Here is a 14,122-nt window from a genome sequence, read left to right as displayed (position 1 = left end):
TGGGGAAAAAATAATAGCTAATAATAATAATAATAATTCTGACTTCAACTGTAATACTGTTGAAGTCAACATTGCATAAAAACAGCAAAAAATAAAGTGTTTCAAGACATACTGGTTCCAACTAGTATGAATGAAACCAGGAAAATTTCCTTAGGTAAAATCTTACTTCTCTGGGCAACAGTTTGCAGTTCCTCTAACTACCTAGTGAACTGGGAAACCTCCTAGTGGTCTCCAACGCAAACTGCTTATCAAAGTAAAAATTAATATTTTTCCAAGGAAACAGTGTGTTTAGAACAACAGGAGGACGAGCAATTATTACATATTTCTGGGTGAACTTTGCTTTTAAGACTTCAGTATGTAAGTACCATATGTACTGTAATTGCCTGAATAACCTCCATCCACATCCAGTACATAAAAACCCACTTAACATTTATTAATGTGTTATAGGAGTTATTTTAGGGGGTTTTGTTATACTTTCATTATATTACCCTAACAGACCCTGGTGAAGTCTTAAAAGCTGAAACATGGTGATAGACTTACATTGATAATGTTATTTCTTTTATCATAAGAGCTGCTAGACTCCTTTTCATTGCTTCTTAATTACATTTTCAACCCTAATGGTGCACCTATTTTACTTCAGTGATATTAACTTTATAATAATTATGGTTGTTCATTCTTAAACAACTAGTTCTGATTCTATTGACTATCAGTTATTGATTATCAAGTTGTAATATCCATTGTCAGAACTGCATTTATCACTAATGTTTACTGGGGTACTGTGGTATTTCACTTTCTCTCGGGTTTCTTTCAAAAAAAAAAAAATCTAAATTTCTGTTTTAAAAATGAACAAAGATCTCAGGGTGAGTATTTATGAACACAAATTTCATTTTTGGATGAATTAATCCTCATATTTTCAAAAAAAAAAATAATAATAACAGCATGCAGATATACTTGTGTTAGTGTACGATAATATCCATAGAACTGTAGAACTGGATTTATCACTAATGTTTTACTGGGGCACAGTTGTATTTTACTGGGGGCTCCTGTCCAAGAGAAAAAAGTCTAGAAATACCCTGCTGGCAAGTGAAAACTGAATATTAATTAGCCAAATGCTAACAACAGACATTATTCAACCACCTAAAAAGTAATTACAAATGCTTTTTAATCAGGCTTCAACTAAATTTTTGTAGTTATACAAAGTTTAAATGAATATATTTATAACATTATTATTATATTACAGATGTGAGTTGAGATGACTAGAACAAAAAAGTTAATTTGATTTAAGTAAAAAAGAATTGGGTAGCAGACTTTTTTTTTTTTTTACAATGTAAAAAAGAGAGCTTTTTTAGCCAAAACATTTTTTCCAATCCTTTATATTTACTAGTATACATATATCATTTATATACATTTTACTTGAATACTAATATAATTGATTAATACACTGAAAAGGCAAGTCATTTTACACACAGTATAAGCTGATGAGAGGAACAGATGCTCACTCACCAGGCGTTGAAGTCTCCATTCTGAGGGTGAAACTGGCTGTAGAAGTCTGGACTGATGCCTGGCTCCGGATTCATCATACCATCTGCACATACACACACACAATAAACAGAGCAAACAAACACATGAGACAGAGACCCAGCAGAGCCACTTCCACCAGCAGTTCTCCTCATTCGTCTTCCTGACAACCTCTCGCCACGATAAGCCTTTGATGACATCAACTCGCCGGACGATCACACCAGAACACAGCATCACAATTCTCATGGAAAATACAAATGTAGGGTTTCAACTTTCCATGTCTGTCAAGTTGCAGCATAAGATGTCAATCAAGTTATATCAGCAGACAAGAAAACGTTTTTTTGGAGTCTCAATCATATTCTTCAAAAGAGTATCTGGTCTCTAACAGATTTTCCAGAAAACAAATGGATCGTTTTATCACTTTTATTCCAAAGCGACCCATGTAGTGCATTTCAGGTCATGCAGTAAAAACATGCAAAGTGAGCACAAATTTGGATTTGTACAGCTCATTTCTAACAAAGCTTTAATATCCCTCAAATTCACAAAGCTTTTAATAACATAAAATATTTAGTCTTTTTACTACATTTTTACTACATCTTTTTTGTTAATAAAAGTCACTGTCATTGTTCAACAATGTTTGTGAAGTTTTATCGCTGTCTTGTTGAGAGCTAAAATAAAGGTTTTTAATCCTTGCAAACATTTATGGCTACTGGAAGCTTAATAAGGATTTTTTATAATTAAATGAGGAATTAAAGACATTCATTCATCATTGGAGGACAAATTAAGATATTTTAGATCACATGTGTCAAACTCAGTTCCTGGAGGACTGCAGCTCTGAACAGTTTACTTCCAACCCTAATTAAACACACTGATCAAACTAATTGAGTGCTTTAAGCTTGTTTGAAGCCTACAGGTAAAGTCGTGGTCACACTGGACTTTTCTACACATAGACTTCCATTCATACACATGCAAATGTGACAGACTGGAAACGCAAGCTTGTGCGACAAGTTTCGCAATTCGCTGCGTTGCAAAGTTCAAGCTTGGTGAACCATGACCTGCGAAATCGAATCAAGTGACTGTGTGAGACCAATAATAGGTCAAACATGACCTCTCTTTACAGAAATGTAAAATATGGAGCAATGGCTCGCTTTTTTTAATGTCTAAGAAACTTGTTTAATTCAGCCCCTTTTCACAGCGCTGTACAACAGAATTTTGAGTGCTCAAATTCTAGTGTGAGCGCAGCATAAAGGCTGATTTATACTTCTGCGTCAAACGCCGGCGTATGCTATGGCGCTGACGCATAGCCCTTCGCCTTCGCTGATGTGCACCTCTCAAAAAATGTAACTACACGTAGCGTAAGCTCTGTGATTGGTCGGATTGGTAGCGCTGACGAGTCTGGGTGGGACCGAGAGCCGCGTGAATGGTGTGAGCCTGACGGAGCGATTGTTTACAAGCGTGGAGTCCCATGAAGGAGCTCCGGATGGTAAGTTTTGTTTTGTGTTTACCTCATAGTTAAAGTTGTTGCACGTCAGCCGGTTCCTGCCTCAAAATGAGCGAGTTTGAGCCACTTGTACATCCCGGAAGTGTTTAGGAAAAGCAAAACAACAGCAAAGAAACTCGACACAGAGGAACATTTACACCTCACTGCCAACTAGCATTTCGGAAGTGTTAATGCAGACCAACAGAGACAGCGTGCAGAAGTATAAATGCACAGCTACGCGCGTTGCATGCGCCGTGGGTTACGCCGGTCACTTGACGCAGAAGTATAAATCAGGCTTTAGTGTGTTGAAGCAAGGGTGGAACTAAACTCTGCAGGGCTGCGGCTCTTCAGGAATTGAGTTTGACACCCCTGTTTTAGAGGAATTCTGAGAGCTCTCTCATCTTCCATAGACTGCTATGGTCCCGAGATGTTCAAAGTTCGCAAAAGACACCAAAAACAAAACTCCACATGGGATTTCATTGGTTTAACTGTAATCATACCAAACTTCATGAATCATTTTATTGGCCAAAAACTATAAAAAGTAGTTTGTTTGTCAATGTGTCCCGCATCACATCAGGGTTGACATTTACTACGGCCAATATGATGCTTGTGTGTTCGTTGCTCTCTCTAATGACAGTCAGAGTTGGGTTTAGCATTCCACAGTTACACATTACTTTATTCTAACTACATTTTTGGGAAACAATGTAACGAATTACATTTTAAATTTGCGTAATTTGATAACAGTTGATTAAGTTTACTATAAAAATATAATTTTTAGAAGAAAAAATGCTTCTTTTTAAAAATGTTTTCCACTGCCACGTCAGTTAATAAGCATGCGCTTTTAAATTGCTGGAGAACGCGAGCTGAAATGGTTGCCGACGAGAGTGATTGCTTCATCAATTGGAAATACAAACATTGCTTTGATTTCATTGAGCATAAAAACTAAAATATTGCTGTGAAATGCAGTATTTGTCTTGTCTTAAAGAATTTTCGACTGATTTTAACTCGACCAGTAATTTGTTCAAGCACTTGAATAGAAAGCCTTTTACGGCAACACTCGTCGCCAAGGAGGACACTTTTGCCCAAAAACACTGCGGTCCAACTCAGCCAAAACAGACTAAATTGAATTTTTGTGCATGATTACAGGGCCGTTCACATATTGCATCTTTTGCACGCATAAGTTTGTTATTTCCAAGAGAGGTGTGCGGCTTGTGCACACATATTCGGAGCGCATATTGCACACATTCGCATTTTCCAGGTGCACTAGTTGAAAACCGTGAGTCACGTGACAAGAACTGACTGATCAGCTTCATACTTTGTATGAAATATACACATTTCACACATATACACACATCTCTTTGAGTCTTTTGAATATGTCAAGCTGCTGTGATCAACTCATTGAAATGTTTTTAGGTGAATATTAATATACTGAAAGAGCCGCAGCTTGTTTATTTCTATATATTTCCGCTCTTGTTTTATTTTTATAGGTATATTTCATATGTTTTAAAAGTTACTTTCAAGTAAAGTAGTTAGTAATCTGATTACTTTTTTACATGAAGTGATTAGTAATGTAATCAGATTACAATATTTCAGTAATAATCAGTCATTTGTAATCTATTAATATTTTTGGTAAGTAACTTGCCCAACACTAGTGACAATACAACATCAATGTTACAATGTTTTGGGTTCCTTTTCAGGACATCTCTGGATCATTGGTATCTATAAAGGGTCAAAGATCTCTCAGATTTCTTTTAAAATATCTAAATTTGTGTTTTGAACATGAACGAAGATCTTAAGGGATTGGAATGACATGAGGGTGAGTATTTATGAACACAATTTTAAATATTCCCCCAAAAACCAGCATGCATGTGTGTGCTTTCTAACCAGTGCTGTAGAAGAGATCGGGCTGTTCGAGAGCCTCCGGGTCATCTCCATACATGTAGGGCTCGCCGTCCTCCATCTGTCTGCTCTCCACCATCTCCAACCACTGCGAGTTATGCCAGCGAAACTTCTCGCTTTGGATCTTCTTCCCCCATTCCTCATCGTACTCCTTTACAGAACACACACAAACATGTATATTTATTCGCCTCCCTAACCCAAATCATACCACACAGCTGTGCAAATTCATACATTTTAAAGCTGTCAAAACATCGCTGGCACTCCGAATCTCAGCGCCAACTCCCCGCAACAGAATATCTGAGGGTCTCATACGCTGTCACGCCTGGCAATCTACCATCCACCGTTACCGACTTCAAACTCCGTCCGGACCCTGCACGGCAGATATATTTCATGCCACAATGAGGGCTTCTGTCTGAGCAGGGTTTTCCCTCTAGGCTGATGGTGCCATAGAGAAACAGATCTCTGTTTTAATCCGGTGTGGTCAGTGATTAAAGGCGCAGTGCCCACAGACAGGGTGGAGTGCCACACACAACACACACATCGCCCACAGACTTTCTGCCAAACCTGCACATTTGATGAGACAGGGAATCAGTTGACTTTGTGTTATTTGAATCAGTTGCAAATGCATTTCACTCTGTCTGCATCAGTCTGCCGTCATCTTAATAGAGCACTTCCAATCAAAGAGAGAGAGAGACGCTTGAGTACATAATTGGTCCTCAGTTATTAACGGTCCCATGAAATCTAAATAACTTTTTTTTTTAGATGTTAGTAATGTGGTAATGTGCACATCAATAGTATATACAAAGAAAGAGTATTAAATAAGGCTATCATGACTGTCAATGATGAAAGACATCCTTTATCAAACACCTTCCAATTGTTACCATCAGGTCATCAATATTGTGTTCCCAGGTGTGTAAAAAATAGGAAAAAAATATCATTTATACCTCAAGCGATTAAGTTTTTGAATTCCTCCTCTTTCAGTTGATGGCTAGTAGACTGAATATTTATTTAAAGTAGGGTTTCCATGTTTTAAATGATTTATTTATATACATGCAGTGATGTCAGAATTATTTGCCCCGTTTGTTTTTTTTCCCCAATTTCTGTTTAATGAAGAGAAGATATTTTTCAGCAAATTTCTAATTAAAATAGTTTTAATAACTCATCTCTAATAACTGATTTATTTTAGCTTTGTCATGATGACAGTAAATAATATTTGACTAGAGATTTTTCAAGACACTTCTATACAGCTTAAAGTGACATTTAAAGGCTTAACTAGGTTAATTAGGGTAACTAGGCAAGTTAAGGTAATTAGGCAAGTTATTGTATAACGATGGTTTGATCTGTAGTCTATCAAAAAATATATATAGCTTAAAGGGGCTAATAATTTTGATCTTAAAATGGTGTTTAAAAAATTTAAAACGGTTTTTATTCTAGTTGAATTAAAACAAATAAGACTTTCTCCAAAAGGAAAAAATATTATCAGACATACTGTGAACATTTACTTGCTCTGTTAAAAATCATCTGGAAAATATTTTAAAAGGTAGGGGGGCTAAAAATTCTCACTTTAACTATATATATATATGCCAAATGTGAAATGTCAGAAGTCTCTATGAGTGTATGCTGCAAATGAAATTTCCCTACGGAGACAAAGTTAACTAAGTATGAATAATCTATTCTTGAGGATGTCTAAAGGTTAGTATGCTCCAAAACAATGACAAAATAAGATATAAACCTGATGTAAACAATTCCGCCAACATGGATCTACGATTTTTTTGACATCACATCAAACTTCAAACTTCAACTTCTCATCAAACGCTCTCTTCAAGATGCTTTTTCATTTGCTTTTCATTTGACGCACTTGATCTCAACCAGTGGTGTAAAGTAACTAATTACAAATACTCAAATGACTCAAATGACCCTCCTTGCAGGACATCTATTTTAAACGCTGTAAAAATAGAGCTGTTAAAATCTGTAAGGACTTAAACCATCCTGACAATTATCTATTCACTTTGCTTCCATCTAGAAAACGTTTCCGTAGCTTGATGGCAAAAACTGAGAGACTTAGGAGGAGTTTCTTTCCCCAGGCCATCAGGCTGCTAAATTCAGGCTGCTAAATTCTAACCCGGTGTTACACATTACTTGATTTTTTCGTATTTATCACTGTAGTAGTCATATTTATAAGTACCTCATATTGCTGCTATTCTTATTACCTTGTATAATTTTTTGCACATCTTTTTTTGCACAATTTTTTTTTTTTTCCCCTTATTATTTATCTATCTCTGGAGCGGACCTGACCTACATTTCACTGCTGGTCATACTTTGTATAACTATGTATGTGACAAATAATAAAACTTGACTTGACTTGACTTAACTAACTGAGTAGTTTTTCTCAGGAATTGTAATTTACTAAGTAGTTTTATATATATGTACTTTTGCTTTCCCTTGAGTATACTTTTAGTGCAGTATTGGTACTTTTACATCACTACTTTCCTTCAACCTGCAGTCACTACTTTATTATTTCTTGTCTATGGTGATTAGAAAAATCAGTCCTGTGATTTCTGTCCAATCAGATCACACATAGAAGGTAAATCCCATCATAATGAACTACCTCAAGACATGTGTGCTTTATAATTGCAGAAAACTGTTTGGGAGCATTAAAAGTGTCCAAGAAGATGTCCAAAATCTGTACACGCATTGACCCAGAAAAATGGCCTTAAACACTCAGCAGGCACAAGATGTCAATATGACATCAGACTGACATAGTACCCCAACATCACGGACGTTGCAATTTTTTTTGGTAATAAAAAATCAGGTTGACATCAGAACTCAACATCAAGCCAACGTCAATGTCCAACGTCTAACCTAAAACCAACCAAATATCAACGTCTGATTATGTTACAGCTTGAAGTTGTCACTATGACGTCTATCAGACATTGGATTTTGATTGCCATACCTAAAGAATAAATGTCAGTATTTGATGTAAATATGACGTTGGTGTAAGATGTTGGCTCGACATTGGATTTTAGTCACTTTCCAACACAACCTAAAATCAACCAAATATTAACGTTATTTGACGTCATTATTGGACATCAAAATAGTGTTGTCCTTAGACGTTGGCTATACATTGAATTTTGGTCACCTGACATCACAACCTAAAACTAACCTAATATTAACGTCTTATGGGCTATATCGCCTGCTGGGCAATAACTAAATGCACTACAGAATGTTATGGTTACACATATCTACAAATTACATGTAAATACATCAGCTTTTTACAGTGTAATACCCACTACTCCTGAGTAATTTAGAAAGGTCTTTTTACTCATACTTTGAGTAATATTTACAACAGATACTTTTACTCTACTTGCACTAAATTTTTAGGCAAGTAATGGTATTTTTACTTAAGTATGCTTTTTCAGTACTCTTTCCACAACTGATCTCAACCTCTTTCACTGGCAGAACTGTGAATAAAACTAAACACCATTGGCTGCTTTTTAAATAAAGGAGTATATGTCTGGCCCTGTTGTCATGTTTCAGTTGTGAATAAGTCAAACTTTAATAAAAAAAAAGCATATTTCAAAGCACTTTACGGAACTTTTAAAGTTCACATTATATTTACAAAGTTTTTTTTGTGCATATCGTAAGTGTTAATGTGAAAAATTAATCCATGCAAGTTATTCCACTGAAATAAATTATGTATTAAAAAAGTAAAAATTTTTAACAATCTAAAATATAACAGTACATAATATAAAAATATCATATCTGATTATGTCAGCTTGATGGATTGGCTGAAATTCACTTTCCACACCGCCAACCATTTGTTTGCTGCAAGGGAAAGATGAAATGAGGGGTGCATAAACAGTTGGTAAAACATCATCATATTCAATTCAAGCCAGTTCATCTTAATTCTTATAGAGCTTTTATAATATTGATAGTAAGAAAACGTTTTAGTAAGAAAGAAGTTCTTTCATACTGAAATAAATGTGGGTAGCAACTTTCAGTTCAAATGGTATTGAGAAAGTTTGTGAGAAAAACTTTTAGGTCACTTAACATATACATTATTATTATTATTATTTTTTTTTTTACAGTTTTGAATTGGCAAGAATTAGAATGGAGTGAACTTCAGTTGAATATACTGTAATGCTGTCAAATATGTTGCATTATAGAATCAAAACGGTCAATAAACAGTGTTTTATGTTAATATAAACAAAAAAGCTATGAAAAGCTATGTTCATTTGCCATAATAATTGCCCTTTAGCTGAGTGTGAAAGTCTCTTCAGCTAGAAAAGGATGCTCAGCTTGGCACACGCTGCACTTTTATTATAAGTAAGTAGCGCCAGCTGTGCATGCTGACTCTGCCAACTCACTGGCATTTCATTGGCCTGTTTATATACTCTTTCAGATGATTGGATTCTGATGAAATCCCCATAGTGGAAGTTTCCACATAGCATAGAATTCTCCTCCTGAAGGGGAACCCAACATTCTTCTTCTGTTGAACACCATATATGATCTTCTGAAAAATGTTGGCAACTAGACAGCAGCCACTGGACACTGAAATACTTGCAATATTGAAGAGCTCCTATTATGGTTTTTAAAATGAGCTTCCATGCAGTGTATAACACATCTCTAAGTGAATGAAAACATTGAGCTGAGGTTTAAATCTGAAAGTGCACAGTGTTTAAAACAATTGATTCTTTAGCGAAATAGTTGACTCAGAGTCGAATAAACGTATTGAGTTGGGTTTGGATCTTTTGATTGATTGCATCAACGATGACACGGTACATCACCAAATAATTTAAAGAGTCACTAAAATTATTGCCTTGTTTTGTGAAGTTTGCAAAATATGTGTTTAATTGTGTGTTTTAAGTTGTAATGGCCCCGAGCGGCTTGTAATCACATATCTATTATAGATCAATACTTGTACTGTATCTCTCAGGTTAAATCTGTATGGGGCTGTTCACATATCGCGTCCAAAATCAGCTTTTTCCTTTATCGATTTAAATGCATTCCGGAACTGGCGATCCTCTGCTGTTTGTTGCTATAGTCACCAGCTTTTTCTCACACGCGTGTCACGGTCAAGTTTTAAAATAGTTCAACTTTTGCCACAGTGTGGATTAATACTTTATGTGTCGTTGTTATTTCTTGGGGTTAGGGTTAAGAGTAGAGTAATATGCTGGTGTTTAACTGCATTGCTTTAGTGCATTCCTGCACTGGGCTCTCACATACTTTGTGCTACTTCATACTGTAGCCGTGGTGGGCATTTCTTTCTGTCTCGAGCTGAACACAGTCAACCAATCACAACAGACTGGATTATCGGTCCAATTCAGCCCAATTCTAGCATTGCGCTAAGGAGGGGTTTGGGAACAAATGATTCGCTGAACAAATAATATGGGAGTCTTTGTGATAATTAGGTAATAAGAAATGCACATTATCAGACAATGAAAGTGTTTTTTGACCTTGCACGCATGTCAGCATGTTGTTGGAGACCTCCAAAATATATAAATAATAATATATAATATAAACTTTTTTAAAAAATGTCAACAAAGATGCTTTGTAAAACTGTAAAGTTAAAGTTTCACAATCAAATTTGTAGAAGTAGAGATCAAAATACTATAATGCAATATGAAAGCCTAAATAAAACAAAACTAAACAAAAATACATCTATGAATCAAAAACTACTATACGAACAATGTCTATTAATACATGCGACTTCATTAATCAACAAATATTTGTGGTTTTCTAAATAATATTTTGTAGCTACACTAAATTGAGAAGAAAATTAATTGGTTTATGGCAAACAGAAACATTATAAAGTGTAAACGAGGTCTTGGTTGGCATTGGTTTGATTAGCGCTGCAGTATTAGCTCTGTACGGCGGAGGCACAGCAGGGGCCGCTGGAGCTCAGAGCTCAAGACCAACTCTCTGTCCTGGGTCTAAAGGCCCACAGAGGCGTCCTGCCGCCGCCTGCTCCGCTGAATGAAAATACGGATTAATCAGGCGCGGCCCCCCTGTGGCAGAACCTGAGTAAATAAGCCCTGTTTCTCTTTTCTCTGCTCTGTCCATTCATCATGTGGACAGCAGTACAGTTCTGCGCGGGAGCCCGGGGCCAGAGTACCAGAGAGAGCACACACTCACACAGACCTGCACCCAACATTACAGAACCTTTTTTTCCTGTCAGATATTTAAAGATATTCTGAAATGTTTGTCTTTGTCAATAAACAAAAACAATGAGCTGGATTCTTCAAAATGTCTGTTTTCTTGTAGCGCAGAAATACTCATGACTGATAATTATGATCAAAACAGAAAAAAGGGGCTATCCAAAAAACAATTATTAATTATTTTTTTTCATATTCAAAAGTCGAAAAGTGACAAAAGGTGTTATTAATTGAACATATACTACAGGCTGGCAAGAAACTAAGGAGATGTTTTGGGATTAAACTCAAAAGAATGCTGGTCCAATAGCAGCAAGATCCGATGCCAAATAATTTTATTTGTTATAATATAATTTCACTTTATAATAAAATTTCTATTCCACTATAGTATAAAGGAACTTATGATGAAAAATGACTTTTAATGATAAAGCCTGAAGAGCCAGCAGCTAATTTGATAGTACTATTTAACCTCTATATTTAACCTTTAAAATTATCATGGTTTGTCTCTTAGAAATGTACATTTAAAAGCTCGAGCTGAATTTGCACCAGGAGACACGGAATTGATTTAATTTAATTTAATCTGAAATGACATTTCAGTAACATAAACAGTAACATCTGTATAAAATGTTGAAAAGTAGCCTAACTGTGTGGTTTTTATCTTAGCCATTCACAGTAAACAGTAGTCTACAGACATTAAGTTTAAATAAGGCTTTTAATTTATTTATTTTTTTCACATAAAATGAACATTAACTGAATTATTTAATTTGTTTGGCTGTCAAAAAATATTATTTTCATTTAATGTTACTTAAAAATAAATAAATAAATAAATAAATAAATAAATAAATAAATAATCAAACTACAGACAATAAAAAAACAACTAATGATAGCAGACAGCAAAGCTACTACAAAAAATAAATAAAGAAATACATTTTATAAATAAAACTTTCAATAAAAACAGCATTATTTACTCAATGATACTCAAGGTTCCTGTTATCTTGTCAACATAATATTAAAATAATTTAATTTAGCTTACAATCGCACAGCACAATCACCATATTTTTAAAGTAGAACAGGTACAATTGTACCAATTATTTATTCAAGCATACTGATATAATGTTAAAGTCAATTTTCAAAACATTTTGAGTAATTGTGCTTGGAAAGTGTAAATATAAACATGATATTGTTATTGTATAGTTTTATAAAATAAAACTTAGATTTTGTGATAAACTGCAGTATGCCCTTTTTTCCCAAAGCTTAAAACTTTTTTAAGCATCTTACCGCTGTATTTACATTTGAATGAACATTTTTGGTACTTTTGCTATTTAATTTTATTAAAATTACTTTTATATCCACTATAATTTATCTTTTACCATTATTATATAGCTTTATTTGAACATTATTTCTTTTTTTACCCGCTTTTTTGCCAGAAGAAATTGTTTACTTAAACAAGACAACTAATTCAACAAACTCTAAACAGTAAACATGTTTAAGAAAATTAAGATATTCATAATTTACAAAGTCGCCTGTGAAAGTTCATTCATTCATTTTGCTTCAGTTTAGTCCCTTTATTCATCAGAGGTCGCCACAGCAGAATGAACCACCAACTTAACAATACAACATATGTTTTACGCAGCAGATGCCCTTCCAGCATATACACATTGGCTAGCTTAGTTTATTCAATTTACCTATAGTGCATGTGTTTGGACTGTGGGAAAAACTACACACAGAAATGCCAACTGACTCAGCCGGGTCTCAAACCAGCGACCTTCTTGTTGTGAGCCACCGTGCCACTTTACTTGTGAAAGTTATATTTAGTTATTTAGTAACCTTCAAACTTACTTTTTCCTTAAAAATCATACAATGAAACTTTATTTTACGAATATACCAAATACTAATGAATTCACCAAAACATTTTCTGTGAGTTACTTAATTTTAATGGTTTAATAAAACTGGTAATGTCATTAAAAGCAAATATTGGGCAAATGTCTCATTCAAACATCACTTTAGGCCACTACTCGAAAATAAAAACAAAAAAAGTGAAGTATCCTTCACAAAATACCTAATATAAGCGAATGTCTGAATGCTTGATAGTAGCATCAGCATCAACTTAGAAGTCAAAACTTTACATCTGCACTTTCTCTATCACCACAAGACACAAACCAGATCCCACACGCTGGCTTTCATGTGGCCGAGGCTAAACCAGCAGGCTAATAAAGTGAATGAAACACTTCCCGAACAAACCTGGCTCTCAGAGTTCACCAGCAATTACTGCTATCTAATGTCAGCGAGTGGCCATTAACTGCATTGATTTCATCCATACTGCAAACACACACGGGCAGCATTGAACAAAAACACTCCTTCACATCTGTGTGCGGTGGTTTGCGGATATACTTACAGCAATAATGTCCAGAGTGTTGTCACACACCTGCCGGATCTCCACATTTTTGTCGTGCATTAGGTCGATGAGGTAGGCTGGGGCTTCTTTTAGGTATGGTTAAGGAGTTTAATGATTCATTTCCATATGCAAATAATCACTAGGATCGAGTTCAATTGCCATAATTACACATTTTTGATCAGTAAAAAAAAAACATTTCACTTTATCATGCTATTGTTTTTTTTTTTAAATTATGCGTGGTGAGTGATGGCCAGTGAAGTCATTAATGTGCTATTAATAACTGCTACTGACAGTATTTGAGCACTACTGGTATTAATACAAATAGGCCCACACGGAATCTGCGCGTGCAGAATTCAGCAGATGTTCTGCAGATTTTTAGCCCATCATTAATTCTGTTTATTTCCCTGTGTAAATGTGTGTAAATCTGTATTTATTCAGTTTTTAAATTAATTACAGTAACATTATTGACTAATATAAAAATGTTCATCTGATTTATGTACAATGCAGTTTGTACAATAATATTTTCTGTCTTTTAGTAGATATATTATAAGAGAGACTTGCTTTGTTTACCAAAAAAAGTGAATCTAATTGGATTTGCATTTTAAACATTAAACAAAAGTTAAAAAGATATTGTTTTTTATTTCACATACTAAGGTTTTAGTTATGATACTCTATGAA

The 14,122-nt window shown here is 34.8% G+C and overlaps 1 protein-coding gene across 1 annotated transcript in view; it reads right to left on the bottom strand.

Moving 5' to 3' along the window:
• kifap3b (kinesin-associated protein 3b) overlaps nt 1–14,122 on the bottom strand; it is a 70,632-nt gene that overhangs the window by 13,804 nt on the left and 42,706 nt on the right. Inside the window, exons 17-19 of the mRNA NM_001144045.1 lie at nt 13,445–13,530; nt 4,883–5,048; nt 1,504–1,585 (exon numbers count right to left, since the gene is read on the bottom strand). Of these exons, the coding sequence (NP_001137517.1) occupies nt 1,504–1,585; nt 4,883–5,048; nt 13,445–13,530 (334 nt within the window). The remainder of the gene's footprint in view (nt 1–1,503; nt 1,586–4,882; nt 5,049–13,444; nt 13,531–14,122) is intronic.

The sequence above is a fragment of the Danio rerio genome, chromosome 2 (genome assembly GCF_049306965.1).
Source record: "Danio rerio strain Tuebingen ecotype United States chromosome 2, GRCz12tu, whole genome shotgun sequence".
In the NCBI taxonomy this organism is placed as follows: Eukaryota; Metazoa; Chordata; class Actinopteri; order Cypriniformes; family Danionidae; genus Danio; species Danio rerio.
This window is presented reverse-complemented; position numbering and strand designations above follow the sequence as displayed.